Source organism: Chelon labrosus (assembly GCF_963514085.1).
Source record: "Chelon labrosus genome assembly, chromosome: 10".
In the NCBI taxonomy this organism is placed as follows: Eukaryota; Metazoa; Chordata; class Actinopteri; order Mugiliformes; family Mugilidae; genus Chelon; species Chelon labrosus.
The window spans coordinates 29,032,529-29,049,561 of NC_140360.1; the positions used below are offsets into that span (position 1 = coordinate 29,032,529).

The window sequence follows — 17,033 nt, forward strand, 5'->3', positions numbered from 1 at the left end:
TTAGAAGCGTCAGACTGACGGTGTTTATGCTGCAGGTGTGGGCTAGGGCTGACAGCAGTCCGTGTTCAAGCTTCAATTACCTGCAGAAAAGCCTTCGTAGCTTCCTTTGTGTGAGACGCTACAATATGTATTCAGGTCAAGAATATAGATTTCATTGTTGCAAAGCATTATTTTCTACTGTGTTTTTATTAGTGACGTCATCGGCGACTAGTCAGCATCGACTTAAAAAGTCGTGCAACCCCTAATGTGTATTGACTTGCTCTTGGAGCCAGTCTAAAGTGGCCATTGGAGAAAGTGCATTTTTTGGTTTCATTTTTCAGCACTGGAGGTTGCTGCTTACCTAACACACATAGAGAAAACTGTGCAACTGTGACAATGTGACACAGTAAATCTACTTTGCAAACTGTTCCAAATGAAAACAAATAGATTTAAGCACTGAGCTACAGAGTACCACGCATGACATTTACATCTCAATGATTTAATCTCAGAAAAAAATAAAACTTTCCAAAGGCATTGACCTTAAAGATCAATCAACACTGTAAAACCCAATTATAGCTGTGAAGTTCAGCTCATTAATATACCTCAGTCAAAGGCCAGCTTCTGAAGATTACAGTACAATATTATTCTGGAAAAACCATTAAAAGTCCAGGCCGCAACACTGGGACTTTAAACAAGGTATCTATTTGTCTGATGTTGTGTTATAAATGCAAAATGTCATTCCGCAGAGAGAAGGGAAGACATGGCTACATCTTCAGAATAAACATTGTCATCTGTAGATGATACGCAAAACAATGCAGATAACTAAAGCAGTGAACTGTTTATATTAAAAAAAAAAAAAGCAATTACAGTAAATGTAGGACATTTGTCTCTTATGTGTCCTCTGGGTTAGATACTGGCCCAGAATTCCGTATTATTACAAAAAGAGGAGAATTATCGCATTGTAAAAAAAAAAGGCCCAAAGCTTGGCCTTGTTGCTGTCAAGTAGTGCTCATTAAAGATGCACAAAGTCAAATGTAAACCAGTTCCTCTCCTTCCTGTAGGAAAAAAAATTATCTCAGGGCAGGACAAATAGTCTCATTATTGAGAGGAGATACAGTAGCTCACAGCAAAGTTAGCTGAAGTTTAATCTTCCTGACTTCAGCAAAGACACAGCATGTGGGCCAAAATGACAAATAGATAGAATACAATACATACATGTGAGCCACAGGCACTAAAAAACAGCATGCGCATACACAATGTTTGCATTTTCTCTCATTGTTTCACACTGTAAGGAAGTCTTTTTCGTGGCATCATCATTTCTGATAATGGCAACAGCAAAGCACAGCTGGAGGCAGTTTCTAGCAACCAGCTGCAGAGAGGTGGGAATCTATTCCAAACATATGAAACATGTGAGTAGGCTGGGCTGTGTGCCAGCAATCGACAGTAAATTAATTAATTCTGAGATTAGGTAGAAACAAGCATTTAGGCAAGATGTGGATTAGTCGGATGAAGTAATTATGGAGACTTTTTGTGGTGTCGACCAAAGGGAGTACTTCTGTACGGTGTTTGTAAAGTAACTCAACTAATAATGGGCTGTATGGTGTGATAAAATTATACATACATACTTACAGGCATTTTTTTTTTCGAAGATAACCAATAATCAAAACTGATGTGATGCTGAACTGAAAATATTTGTCACTGTAAGGTGATATCAACCTGAGTAAGCTCTAATACTGTATCACCATGTAGTGCTAGGGACAGTGTATAAAAGTTACTGCAGTTCACAAGCTAGCATAGAATGGCATAAGAGTAATGGATTTATTTTGTAAAACAATTTTAAATAATTAGTCAAAAGTAGGTAGAGGTAAATTATTAGAAAAATGTAACAGAAAAATGGTGGAAATTTGAGTTAATTAAAAGTCACGAATAAAAACATGAAAAAGCTTAAAGAAATAGATTATTAGTTAGAAAAGTTAGTTAGGAGAAGATATGAATTTGAATGGTTAAATATTTAACTTTAATTAACCCATAGACAGCATAATGAGATAGGTATATAGATGAGACAATCAGCAAAAGGTATTTTGTGGATATTTTAAGTTGGCTAATTTAATCTTAAGCAAGTATTTTCATGGGTTTTACTGTGATGTTTGGTTTCTATATAGCAGTTCCCTTGATCCCAGACCGTTTTCTCCCCAAACCATAAGCGATTAAAGTAAAGAGTAAATCGCTTAAACTGAACTGATAATAGATGGAAATGGGACGAAAATAGTTTAAAAACATCCAGTTGTCATCATCTACATTAAAATAACGTCAAATGAACATTAAATATGACATGTAACACTGACAAAGAGTTACCTAAGTTCATTCAAAGCATTGCTGGGCATGTCAGGTACAAATTGTTGCAAACCACTGATATAGAGGCTTAAGCTCCATGTTAAATCAGTTCACTTGACCAAATCTACAACAACTGTATGTTGCACGACTGATTAACTTCCCATAGCCTAACCGTTAAAAATCTGACTTATTTTCACATGGTTAAACTTGAGTACACCAATCAGTCACAACATTAAAATCACTGAAAGGAGATAAATAATATTGACCATCTTGTGACCATGTCCATCCACCTAGACCAGACCACACACCCCCATCCCATAGCAATAACACTCCTTGATGGCAGCTTCTATCCCCAGCAGGATGTAGCCTGACACAAAAAAACAAAAACAGCACAAGGTGTTGACCTGGCCTCCAAATTCACTAGATCCCAAACTGATCAAGTATCTGTGGGAAGCACTGGAACAAGCCTGATCCACAGAGGGCCTTCCATTCAACCCAAAGGACCCAAAGGCCCCCACTAACGACATTCTGTTGCCAGACACCACAGGACACCCACCCTCAGAAGGCCCATGTCCATTCTCTGATGAGTCACAACTGTTTTGGAGGCACAAGGGAGACCTACACAATATTATACAATGGTTTTGTTCTATGCTGCAGGGGGGCTGAAAACAGAAAAGCAGACAGCTATTTTGATGACTGATTTGGTATGTTGACCGACAAAGACTCAAACAGTGTTAGATGTTTCTGATGGGTCATCAAAATGACTGACAGGAGGTAAGATCTGGACTAGAAATTGCATTTCCTAAAAGAATGTATAGTTTTAGTTCTGAAACAAAGCATCCAGCTTTCAGATTTCGGCAGTGTGCTAAGAATCTGCATATTAGATCCCTACAGAATTGAAAAAAGCAGCTGGCTCTGAAAACATTTTTACCACTTGAACTTCACATACTTTTTGGAGTGTCATGTATAATTTAACAACACTGGAAGTTTGTGTTGTAGTGTTCAGTTTAAATATTTTAAATGAAGATTAGGTAAAAGTTCAATAAAGAAGATCTGTCCACACATTCTCTCTATATTCCACTTGTAAGATAAGATAACCCTTTATCCCATGTTGGCGATAAATAAAGTTTTATGTGTTCTGCTGCTTCTCTGCCCTGATTACTTTCATTTTCCCACACTGTCAAGATCAATTGCCGTACACGGCCGGCCTTAGGCAGATGGGTCCTTCCTTGCCACCATCACGTTCAGGCTTACTCTTTGGGTTTCAGGCCGGGTTTCAGACGGGATTTTGTAAAGTGTCTTTGTATTGTTATTGACGTTATATAAATAAAATTGAAATGAATTTAATTGAATTCATCCTCAATTTCCACGTTTCAGCTTTTGTCCTTGTCTTGCCATTTTGCCTGGGTTTTCCAAGCCAGTCGGTCTTCAAGTCCTTGCTCTTTACATTTATTGCATTTCTGCCACCTGATCTCTCCCTATAGATGTAAGTTTTAGTAAAACTTTATGTTTTAGGTTGTCAGGGAAAACTGTCTTTGTGCATATTGCCTATATGGAACATCTCCTTCAGTAAACCTTGACAAGTGAAATAGCTTCTCTCATTTGGCTACTCTATAAATACAGATAGCCTTGGCACAGAGACCTTATTTGAAAAATATTATCAAGTCAACTGCTGCTCCCTTTGGGAAAGCTCGGTTTAAAGAAATGGAGAAAAAAGTCAGACCTTTGAATCTGGGCAGTGAGTGGAAGTATTTGAACAATGACACATGCATTAAATATTCATTATTGTGAGCAGTGGAAGCAGACATTTGGGATATTAAAACGAGAGCCGACGCAGGCAATGTGGCGGTGTTCATTACATCGTTGGGAGTTTTGTCCACTCGTGAATTTTGACATTGCGGCCAATACCTTGTGTGTGTGTGTGTGTGTGTGTGTGTGTGTGTGTGTGTGTGTGTGTGTGTGTGTGTCAACCTGGTCCCACCGGCAAACAGTGGACAGAGGAAGCAGAGAAAGAAAAACGTGTTGAAAGGAGGGATTGGACAAGTCAATTACTGCAACCTCAGGGGAGCCCAGCAGCCTGGCTACAGTACAGACAAAGTAATAAGCAGTGATTTTCAGTCTCAGTCCCTTTACTGTAACTCAGCCGCATTGAGCTTGTGTGCGTGACGGGATGTGTATGATTTATGGTGTGCAGTGTGTGCATTGTGCATATTGAAAACTATGTAGGAATGGTTATGCCTGTGTATGACGTGTAAATGTGTGTGTGTGTGTGTGTGTGTGTGTGTGTGTGTGTGTGTGTGTGTGTGTGTGTGTGTGTGTGTGTCTTTGACCAAGGGCTTCTATCTGATGTGTTTCTTAATGAATGTGTATCCGCTTTTGTATGAGTGTGTGCGTCTGGTTGTTATTCCTGCACTTTCTTTTCCGCTGGGATGCTTAGATGCAGAATTTAAGTGATTTCTTTGTCAGCACTTTGTAGAAAGACTGTGTGTGTGCAAGCGAGTTTGTGTGTAGGCTGTAATGCTCTTTATGAGGCTTAAATAAACACCAGAAAGAGACGTTAGATAGCCTCATTATGAAACACAGATACAGAGTTTGATAATAAGATATACCCCCTGAGGAAAAAAATTGCAACTTGGTGAGACAACATGCTGATTTCAAGTTATGATAAGAGAAAGAGACACAGAACAGCCCAGTGCCTTGGGGCTCAAATCAATTAGAGTTTGTTCACAAAGTGGGGCAAAGAAAAACTGCAATGTTATAAGGCGGGAGGAGATACCAATAGCACAATGTTCAGTCTGCGTTGAGCTCAGTCCAAAAGGTTATGTTGAGTCCGAAGCAGCTTCTTATACTTGATCTTTGACAGCTTCCTTCAGAGTTTTTGTGGTTATGCATTGTGAAGTTGCCTGCACTTTTTCAATAATTGTTCACCATAGGTCCCCATATACTGGGCTTTGACTGATTTGGCATGAATCCTTGAGTAATAAAAGTTAGTTACAAGCTACTTGGTGAATTTGGTAACAACTGTTCTGCTCCTTACCTCACCACAAAGATTTAGCAAATGGGCCAGGGCTCTAGAGGTATGATTTCAGAGAAAAGAAGAAGAAAAAAATCATCACTAGCATCACACTACGAGATGTGGAGGGTAAAGCCTGATCACGGACTGAAAACAAAACAAGAAACTGCTTTTTGGACCAATCTGTGTTGACGCAATGTGTTGTACAATTTCTGGTGAGGTGTGTGCCAGGTAGCGTCACCCCAGCTATGCCGTAAACGAGGCATGCAACTATAAACCAAGCTTAAGAAGAATATGGGATGTGAACCATGGTCTCTTTGTGTGGTCAGCACCTGACCATATCGTTCTCTCTGACGTTCTCTAGTCAGTTTAAGAACGTCACACTTCCTGCTTGCACTGGATCACACATTGCCTGGTCGTGCAATTTTCTACTGCTTCTTTGAAAACCTCCAAGATATAAGATGGAGCTCCAAGGTAATCCCTCTTAAACTGAAACACACTAATCCAAACATCAATGAGCTGGTTGCAGTGCAGTTTTTAGCACCACATTTCTCAGCAACAGAATTCAAATGTGCAAATGAATGTTGACTTTTGAAGGAAGGAACAATGGATGAGGTTGAAAAAAAACCAAGACAGAGCCATGATGAAGGGAAGAAAAACAAGATGCGACACCAACAAAATTTCACTGAACTCTGTGTGAGTCAGGATGAAGACAGTGAGGGAGACTGAGCGAGAGCATTTATTCTCTGAAGACATTCAAGAAAACTAAATATATCACATTCAGGTGCAAAACCAATTCCAACTTAACATAGACTTTCTTTGAAAATGTCCACTGTCAGCAAAGTTAAAGTAGCACATTTCTGCTGTACACTCTTGCTTCTGTCCAGTAAAGGAAGCACACAATCTCTCTCAAGCACAGCAACCAACTGGGTTCTTAGGTGCTAAGAAAGTGCACTCAGGCATTTTACAGTATTGAGGTCAGCCCCAGCCGTGTTTTGCTGAGCTTCATCAATCTCAAAGAGCTGTTAACAATCTGAGAGCGAAGGGAAGGTTCAGAAGGAAAGGAGATGGAGAAAGAGAGGTGAAAGTGGTGGCATTAAAGGAGAGAGGAGGAAAAGAATTGGGTAAAAGAAGGATAGTAAGGACAGGGAAAAGGTGTGAAACAGCAACAGAAACGGAGGAAGAGAGAATGACAATATGCAAAAAGAAGAAGACCACATGAAGAAAATCTGGAAATGACTGGATCACAAGCAAGTAAAGGAAGCAAGATTAAACAAAACAAGAGGCTATGGAAAATAACGAGAGGAAAAATTATGGAACCAAAGACAGGAAAGGTGGGAAGGGAACATTGAAGAAAATTGACAGGGCGTAAAAGGAATAAAAAAAAAGGGGGCAAACTAAGGAGAAGTAGAAGAAGGAAGTCAAAAGTTTGAGATATAGCAGTATGAGAAAAGTAGCTTTAAAAGAGGAATCAGAAGGATAGAAAGAGAGGACTGATACCAAGGAGGAGGGAAATAAGCAGCTTATTAAAGGCACTGGGCTGCAGAGAAATAGCAAGAGCAGCTTTTTTTTTTGGCTATCCTCCTGAGAAATCTGTGGATAATATGTTGCAGAGGAAAAACATTTTGCTTACCGCCCCTTAAAAACTGGCTTAACTATGGGAAACCAAAAGGCTCGGCAGAGAGAGATAAAACACTGCTACTGCTGCTGCTGCTGACGGCAGACGATTCTGTTGAAGCGCTGGACAGAACTGGGTCGGAGTCTTTATCACCTTATTTAACGTAATGTGGCATTTGGTGGAAGCTTTGATGCACAAAGACTTTAAATATCATCTGGGTGTTGTCAGTATCAGACCTGTCCCAGCAGGAATAAAAAAAAAAAAACAGACTTTTGCCCAAAGCACTGGGGTACACAAGCCACAGTAATCAAATAACTAATGTGCAACAGCACTATCATTCTAATAGTCAACAAAACACAAAGAAATCACTGCAATAACTACCCGTTCAAAAGACTGAGAATGATTCACAACCATTTTGTAAAACTAAAGTCACAAAAATTGAGACAATGTAAAACAACAGGCAAATTCTGCTTCTTCGTAATTGTTTAGGTTGAGTTGGTTCACATAAGGATATAAACCTGAAAATACATTGTCTGGCAAAAAAAAGGTCACACACCCTTAATATTTTGTTGGATTTGTCTTTGGCTTTGATTACAGCACGCATTCGCTGTGGCATTGTTTCGATGAGCTTCTGCAATGTCACCAGATTTATTTCCATCCAGTGTTGCATTCATTTTTCACCAAGATCTTGTATTGATGATGGGAGAGTCTGACCACTGCACAAAGCCTTCTCCAGCACATCCCAAAGATTCTCAATGGGGTTAAGGTCTGGACTCTGTGGTGGCCAATACATTTGTGAATATTATGTCTCATGCTCCCTGAACCACTCTTTCACAGTTTGAGCCCCATGAATCCTGTCATTGTCATCTTGGAATATGCCCGTGCCATCAGGGAAGAAAAAAATCCATTGATCATTCAGTATATTCAGGTAGTCAGCTGACCTCATTCTTTGGACACATAATGTTGCTGAACCTAGACCTGAGCAACTGCAGCAACCCCAGATCATAGCACTGCCCCCACAGGCTTGTACAGTAGACACTAGGCATGATGGGTGCATCACTTCATCTGCCTCTCTTCTTACCCTGATGCCCCCATCACTCTGGAACAGGGTAAATCTGGACTCATCAGACCACATGACCTTCTTCCATTGCTCCAGAGTCCAATCTTTATGCTCCCTAGCAAATTGAAGCCTTTCTTTCTGATTAGCCTCACTAATTAGTGGTTTTCTTAAGGCTACACAGCTGTTCAGTCCCAATCCCTTGAGTTCCCTTTGCATTGTACTTGTGGAAATGCTCTTACTTTCACTATTAAATATAGCCCTGAGTTCTACTGTTGTTCTGCGATTTGATTTCACCAAACAAATCAGGATTTTTTTTCCGACCACGTCTTCCTTCTACCTTGACAATGGTTCCCCACTATCCTTCCAGTTTTTAATAATGCGTTGGACAGTTCTTAACCCACTTTTAGTAGTTTCTGCAATCTCCTTAGATGTTTTCTCTGCTTGATGCATGCCAATGATTTGACCCTTCTCAAACAGACTAACATCTTTTCCACGACCACAGTATGTGTCTTTAGACATGGTTGTTTAAGAAATGAGAAGCTACTCATTGAATCAGTTGGGGTTAAATAACTTGTTTCCAGCTGAAAGATAATCACCCATGCAGTAATTATCCAATAGGAGGCTCGTTCCTATTTGCTTAGTAAATCCCAGGTGGCGACAAACTGTACCAAATTATAACACAGATATGTTTTAGAATTGTTATTTATTATTAAGATAATAAAAAATTGTGCAATGGAAGCAATTTCAACAGAGCAGCAACATAATTCAAAATAAACTATAATAACACTTCTCTATAAACATTTAGTGCAGTCATATAGTCAGAAAAACTAAATTAAACTAAATAAAGCTATATTTGATTTTAAGCATCAAAGTCGATCTTCACATGTATCACTACTGCATATGTGAAAAAGATCAAGTATAAAGCCTTCTGAGGCCCCCGTGTGGAGTTATAAAGAAAGTAGTAGTAAGATTACCAAGCCTCTTTAGGCTCCCGGCCACTCTAATGTACTAATACACAAATAAAATCTTTCATATTTATGTCCCTTTTAATTGTGCTAGAGTCCTGTACAGTGTTCTTTTCCATGGAACAGTACAAGGTTAATAAGATATTATGACTTCTTTCAAATGTTCTTTGTTCGGTGAATAGTGAATAGAACACTGTTGCTATGCCACAAATAGGTATATTATCACTTCTTGCCTCACGTGTGTCTGGCTCACAGTATGGCTCAAAACTGGGGGAGGCTAGCCATGGGGCTTCAAAGATAGCTGCACACACCGACAAGTTTACTTATCATCAGGTTATCACAAAGCCAGGCTTTCACCATCCCAGAGGAAGAGACGGGAGAGTGACACAGGGAGATGGGGAGAAGGAAAAGGAGAAAAAGAGACCGATGGAGAGAAAATGTCAAACTGTCTGGCCTTTTCTTGGCAATCCCACCACGATGTCTGTCTGAGAAATTAATCTTCTGTCATCTTTTGATAGGAATCTCACACTTATCTGTCTACATCCACACTTACGCCCCCCTCGTCTTTCATTCAGACTCCTTCTCTTTTTTCTTCCTATTCTGATATTTACAGTACATCTCTGGCTTTCTTCTCATTTTCCTACCTTTTTGAGAACACCATGCTCTTACTTTCTTTCACTGTCTGTTCAAACGATTATCACCTCCCTGGTCACTTATCTTCTATCTGTATCCCTCCATTGGTCTGTATAACCTAGAGCTCAACCACACGCACTGGCATACACACACAGAGAGAGACAGCTCAATAAGGCCCTGACACATTAGCTCCCAACTATTAAATTTTCCATTCCTCTGCAAACTGTCATATTGTTATCAGCAGGATTGTGATTGTGATGAAGGAAGATGGCACTGGATGTGACCCTGTGGAACTACACATCTTATCTCCCAAAAATAGACAACATTTTGATCACACACCCTGACTCTTTATTTTGCAGGCAGTTGGTATCTGATCAGCTATAATGCAATTTGAATGTTTTGTTGTTGTTGTTTTATAATCTAGCTGATAATAATAAAACCATAAACGTGGGCACTGGCATTTGTTACTGCTCTGTGGTTCATGCACCTGTGTCCCATATATAAACACCCTGTTCAGTTTGATCAAACATCTATGCCATGCGTAGAAAACCATGTTTTAATGTATACATAGTGAGAAGGCGCAGGGAAACAACATGTGTGAAAACACTGTATAAAACACTGAGAAAGCTGAATCCAGGAAAAGCTTTTAAATAACAAACAAAAAATGTGTTTTCTAGTGTTTCCATCTGTGTGTTCGTATTCTCTTTTCATTCGTTATTTTCATATTTGAATGAAAATCCAAAATTGGTAAATGAGGTGACCACTGTCTGCCGAGCTCAACTGTCTGATGTGGTGGGGTGTAAGATTGCCATAGTGCATCAGAGCTGCATAGCAAAAAAAAAGTGAACTAACCTTGTCTTAGGGTATTGAGACTAGTATTAGAATTATGTCACAAATTTGGTCTGCTCTTTTGTAAATGAGAATGCTGTATTGACAAAGTGCAGTCCGATAAAACGGCCAGTGTGGGGTGCATCATTTTCAGCTGCAACTTGATCTTCTGACATTACCCAACAACACGCACACAAACGTTGTGATTAATTGCCAATCATCACAACCCCTTTCAGTTTTGAACACAGTGCTGTTAAAGTTGGTACATCTAGTCATACTGGTGATATTTGTGAAGCATTTAGCAGTTACCATCAAGGGCAAAAAACTGTGCACAAGTGGAACATCAAGGAACATATGTTATGAGGCTGAATTTGAAATATCTGTGAAAAAGACAAATTTAGAACTGCGAATGTACATTCATTTGATAAGAATGTATGTAAAGAAATAGCCTACTGTTGTCAGGTCAACCACAAAAATCAGTGTTTGAGAGAGTTATAAGAAATCAACTGAAGATTATTGACCATTATTATACTCTAGATTGATATGAGGGAAATGCAGGGCAGACTTTCCTGAATCCTGCCACCTGATACACATTAGCATCATCGTGCATTTCAGCAGCTGTGGTGACTCCATAGATTGACCACGGGATCAGTAGTACACAGGCCCTCTCCTCTGCAGATTTAGGTTGGGCAATGTGATGGTCAAACAAAACTGATGAAATGCTGAGTTAAATTTGATTTGAGATTTGAGTTGGCTTATATCTTTTTCAATTCCAAAGTGCTCATGGAATGGTTATGGCTCACTAGCACAAGCACAAATATCACTGCTGTTGAATGTTAACAGTAAAGTGCATCAATGCACAACAATCAGGCTTCCGTTCACCAGTTCACCATCTGCATTGTCAGTGTTGCAATTCAAAATCGGTCGAATGCAGGGGTCAGGGTGTCCACACAGCTGTGCATATTCTCTGGTCAATTTATGTTTTTACTTTACAAGTTTGTTATCCAGCAGTTTTCGAGGAGTTTCCTTCTCTTTTTCCAACACACTCAAGGCAAGTACTGTGCTGAATAATTACAGATTTTAACAGCTAGGGCTATCAAGCAACTTTAAAGAGCCAAAGATTTGAATGGAAAGTGGTGCACGCCTCTCTGAGACCATCTTTTGTGCATAAGCAATGGTTATAAACGAAGCCACTGTCTGGACTCTGGCTTGTGGTAGAATTTAATAATGTATATTAAATTTATTTTTCAGTGAAGTGGAAGTTATCACTATTTTGACAAATATGATTTCAATGAATAATTTCCAGTGAGAAATATGTTGTCTTCATTTAGACTATTTTTACAGATGAGTACAGAAGACTGATGGAAAATGTCCAGCACATGGTCAATCAATCCCATGAAGCTGAGTTAGTTGCCATCCAGGGAGAGGAAGTGAAACACATTGACCTTTAATACGCATTTGTGTGCCATTTTGTCATAATTTACCACTGAATTCTTGAGGCATGGCCAAAAACATGTTTGGGGCTCTCACAGTGACTTTTGCACACCTGTATCTAATAAGTACAAGTGGACGTTTGTCCCAGATATAATGAAAATTCCCTCAAGGCGCAGAACTATAAAGATCAGCTGTGGAATATCAGCTTCTAATAACGTCTTGACACATTTCCCTGATGGCTTTTCATTTCTGGTCAACAAAGCAAAATAGATGACATTAATATTTTGTGTGAATCCATCAATCCAACAAGCTGCGTGACTCAGATAGACCCATAAAGCCAATGTATACAGAGTGGGTAAGAAGAGGAGGATGGAGGGGAGGGGAGGGAGGGAGGGAGGGAGGAAAGGAAAACGAAAGATGCTTACATGTTTCTCTCCTTCGATCCTCTTGTCAGCCTGTTGAACAGCCTCCAGGTACTTAAAATGCAACTCCATCAGTCTATCAACCTGGAGAGACAAAGAAACAGAGGCAGACAGGGAGAAAGTGAGGGAGGAAGCATACCAGAAAGCAAAGAGGAAATAGGAGAAACGTAAAGAAAGATGAGAGTGCAAATCAGAAATTATGGGAGTCCAAGGGACAAATATGGAAAAAAAATGATTTGTCAACTTCTTATTAACACATGTCTGTCTTTTATGTGTAAGTATGACATCAATTATTTATCTACTCTTGTGGCCCTAGGCTTGTTATAGACTTAGGAAGGGTTTATGAAGTGGTAAGGAAGGAGAAGAAAATCAATGATTTTAGAATTTATCGTATTAAAATATGGCTGAAGAATTTAGATGTAAACCTTAAAAGGAACATGTAAGAGCAGAAGTAGATGATGAAAATGAGAGTGAGAAAGACATCCAGAGTTGATCTGCATGGCAGACAGTTTCAGAAGACACGAGTCTAATTAAAATGGCCATGAGCAACACAGTGAATAAGAGATTTTTTTGCACACATCAGCAAAACTGAGGGAGTTATGGGTGAAAAAATATGGCAGTTCAGTTGTCACGTTCAATATTGTAATTACTTTCTCAAGTTTTGTAGCATATAACAGACAGTATAAACAGGTATAGAGTGACTGTGTGACCTGAATGTGACCCTGAATGTATCTACCCAGCTTCTAGTAAAAATAGAACGAGACTGATAAGAATACATGACTGATTCTTTTTAGGTGCCTGCACTCAAGCCCTGAAAACACAGTGAACAAAAATTACAGTAAAACAACCCTGTGATCGGATACAATAGAAAAAATAAAACAAAAATATAAGATTTGATAAACTGGGACTTGGCTATATCACCAAAAAACCCAATCAGTGCATTAAAGATTCCTGTCCACTTCAAGCCAACTAAAGAGGAGTATAGAGAAAAATGCAAATACTATTGCCCATAGTTGGAAACTGATTGAGAAATTATGTTGAGGGAATTATCAGACCAGTTCTGATTCAAGATTCTGCAAACACTGAGTAACAAAATCATATTTATGATGAGGACACAAACACTTCAGCTTAGGTTTCCTGATGAAGCAATCTGCTGGCAATCACAAAGAGGAGAAAAAAAACTGTGGAAGGTGAAGGACAAAAGAAAAAAACATGAACAAGATGAAGAAAACTCACCTTCTCACAGTCGTTCTCTGTAAACTTGTTGAGGAGTCTGCTTCTCTGTTGGGACTTGAGATTTCTCAGCATGGAGGCGATGATGGAGCAGACATGCTCTGAGGAAAAGGTGAGAAGTACAGTTAAATGCAAAATCTCAAACCTTTCTTCACGTTGTAGATAAATCTAATGCCAAGAACACAATTAGATCCGCCTCACTAATAACTCTCTTAGACAAACACCACCTGTGTTATGTAAAACTCCTACTTAATAGCACAACAAAGGCCTTGCAATAACTTGCAGCAAGCTAACTTCCCAACCAAATAGATGCATCATCTTAAATGAACAACATTTTTGCTTCTGAATTAAAACCGTTTTAAATTGATTAGTGTCAAACATCCCCGCCTTAGAAAGGACAAATCGATTAGCACTTGATAATTTGCAATTACAGCACACAGCCAGAGTGCACAGAACAAGAGAAGGAGAAACGGTTAATGAAATTTAGAAATCAATTTTCATTTTAGGGGATGCTTGAACATACGCAATGGTTTGGGTCTGGTGATGGAAATTTGTCTGTGGGGCTCTGGGGCCATTTAGAAAGCTCGATGACTAAAAATATGTTAATTGGCTACATTTACAACAAGCACTAGTCACACTGAGTGCCCTTGTTAACCATGTTCATGTTATGTGAGATGTTTTATTTCATTAGAAGACCTTCTTAGTCACTGGCTGCACCAGAGGGCGAGATCCATAGTATAATATTTCTCCAGGATATTGAATGAAATATACACTGTACACTCAAGGGGAGCAGAACATGACACTGTAAAATCACTGAATATACAGAGTGGAGGGGAAAAAATGTAATTGGACTTTATCAACAAGAGGTCAATATTCTCCCTCAACAAGGCTTTGCAGTTGCTAAGCAACAAGAGTACAGGAATCAATCCCAATTCTGCTTTTTAAAAGGGGTCGTGTTTGCTGTCAGTTCCCTTTGTGCAATTCCCTACAACCACACAGTTTCTTTACCCACACGACATGATGGCAGAGAAAACTAAAGGCTGTAACACCTGCCATCGTCAACTCTTTCAAAATATACAAATACCCTGTGACATTAACAGTATGGGCAAAAGAAACACCCGGGAACAAACTAGAGTCACACTGCTGTGGAGACAAGGTCGGATTGAAAATATAGCCTTCAAAAAGCTGAACTAAATCGACAGATGCGATAGGTACTTCTGAATCTGTGAGGCAGATGCTTTCGACTTAATGAATGACAACTGTTGATTCGAAAATCTTATGTAGTCCCCTATTACTTTCCTCCCAATTAAATTGATCTTTTACCTTAAATCTCTTTTCATTTAGCCATTATTAATGACGCAATTAAAGGCCCAGAAAATGCAGTTGTATATCTGCGGTATGGCTCTAAAAAACAAAATATTCATGAATAAATAAACAGCATTTAAAGTGAAAGATTGGAAAACGTTTTAAGTTCCTATTTACTAATGCATCAAGCACTGTTTGTTTATCGGGGCTGTGCACAATAGGTGTACTGTGACCAGATTTAATTGACAGTGATGGAAAAATAAGGAAAGCAGTTATTATATTCAGATTAAAATGTTGCAGGTAGAAGTTGATCATGGAAACAGGTTTTCAATGCCTATGAAATATTCAGGTAATTATCTTCCCAGGTCTTTGAACGCAGTTAAAAACATTAAAAGTCAGTAAATAACAAGCCAGCTGCTTCACTAATTCCTTGATGTTTTATTGGAGACTGACTGATCATAAAACCCAGCACATAAAAAAAGCTCTACGAATGCTAATATCTATGCTGATCCTTGGTAAAAACAAATAATAAAATATATAAAAAATATGAAATCATACAAAAACAACTACTGCATGGCTCTCATGAAACTTCATTGTCCCCAGAGGACAGATTTGGTACACTTTATTTCGTAGAGTTGCAGTCATCATCAAAATCAAATGACATTCCCATTCACTTCCATCGTGTTTTGTATGTAGCATGCCAACACACAAAATGAAGAAAGCTATCATGGTAACATTGCACCTACAGTACTAACGATCAGCTTATTACCATTATCAGTGTGGGCACTGATTTTAGCATGTACAGCTTCATCCAGAATTCCTGTATATTCGTCTTTGTACCAATAATCTATTTAAAGAGTAGGTGTGCCTTTAAATATGTTTATTTTAGTGCTTTTGAAAGTTGTGTTTCTAGTTAAAGGACAAATGAAGGGATCCATGCCTGAAGACTATGTACTTGCCATTATATCATGGTGTAAAGAGTTGTGCGAAATATCCTTCATATCAAGGCATATCAAAAGAGGTGGTGGAACTATAAATCAAATTCAGTTTAACTGACTAGTATGACAGGTACTACATGTTTTTAAAACTATGTGCTCTGGTTGCACATCAGGTAAGCTCAGTCCAAGGATCCCTTATTTTAATGTAGCCAACCTTATTTCCTGTACACAATGACAAGGGGGCTAACTGCCATTTCCAAAAGGACACTACTTTATCAACTTGATCCGAGTGGTAATTGATGTCGCCACCTCCACGCCCTGCCAGGGAGGCTATTGATCGCCGGCTGTGGAACATTCTCTCCAAAGAGTTTAAAACTAAACAGAGACTGCTCCTTTGAGATTTGTGAGGGGGTGGAAGCAGGATTACATTGTGGGTGCTGATAGAGGGCAAGGATGAATAAAACAGCTTCCTCATCTGTCCTTAGCAAAGTGACCAATCAATACTTAATTTGCATGTTTAAGTTTAGACTTGAGTACTGTTTATAAAAATACATATCTTTCTATGAAAAAGTAGGGAGACGTGCACAAGTTGTTACATATCCTTTGTTACAAATGCCAAACAGCCGTGTAGTCTGTGGGGAGCTGCCACCAGAGCTGAGTAGGATCACCTCGGGTCAGCATGTACTTGTTAACAATGTGAGGTCACTAACAAGAAAAGGCATAATCAATCATGGCAGATGGGTCATGTCTAAATACAAACATCAAATTAGCTATTATCTTAACTGCAGTTACATGAACACAGGTTTCCTTTTAAACCAACTTGTGACCTCTGAGTTGATTGCAGCATTTGTAGATAGCTCAGTTGTGATTCATCTTTTAAAACAAGCACAAAACAAAGGAATTATGGCTCAGTGTCACAAACAGACAAATGGTCATTTGCTACAAACCAAAACTGCTCCACAGTTGAGTAACTGGCACTGCTGACTGAGTTGGTACATAAAACCCATCCATAATCTTAAAACTACTTCAGAGCAGTGAACAAGTCCTACATCCACTCTTTCTTGAATTATATTTGCATTCACATTTTGCCATGCATATCCAAATAATGGCCTACACTCATCATCCATTAATCATTCACCATTCGCCTCATTTTTGCCCCAAGGCATCCATAGCACTGAGTTAACATGCATATATCCCAGAAGGGCCTGGATTCATTTACTGATTGACAGCTAAAGGAAAGCATAGTGTAGTTCTGAATGACAGAGGAATAG

General features: G+C 39.0%; 1 protein-coding gene across 1 annotated transcript in view; it reads right to left on the reverse strand.

Moving 5' to 3' along the window:
• ctnnbl1 (catenin, beta like 1) overlaps positions 1-17,033 on the reverse strand; it is a 52,712-nt gene that overhangs the window by 11,711 nt on the left and 23,968 nt on the right. The window contains exons 12-13 of the mRNA XM_084553405.1: positions 13,523-13,620; positions 12,290-12,370 (exon numbers count right to left, since the gene is read on the reverse strand). Of these exons, the coding sequence (XP_084409531.1) occupies positions 12,290-12,370; positions 13,523-13,620 (179 nt within the window). The remainder of the gene's footprint in view (positions 1-12,289; positions 12,371-13,522; positions 13,621-17,033) is intronic.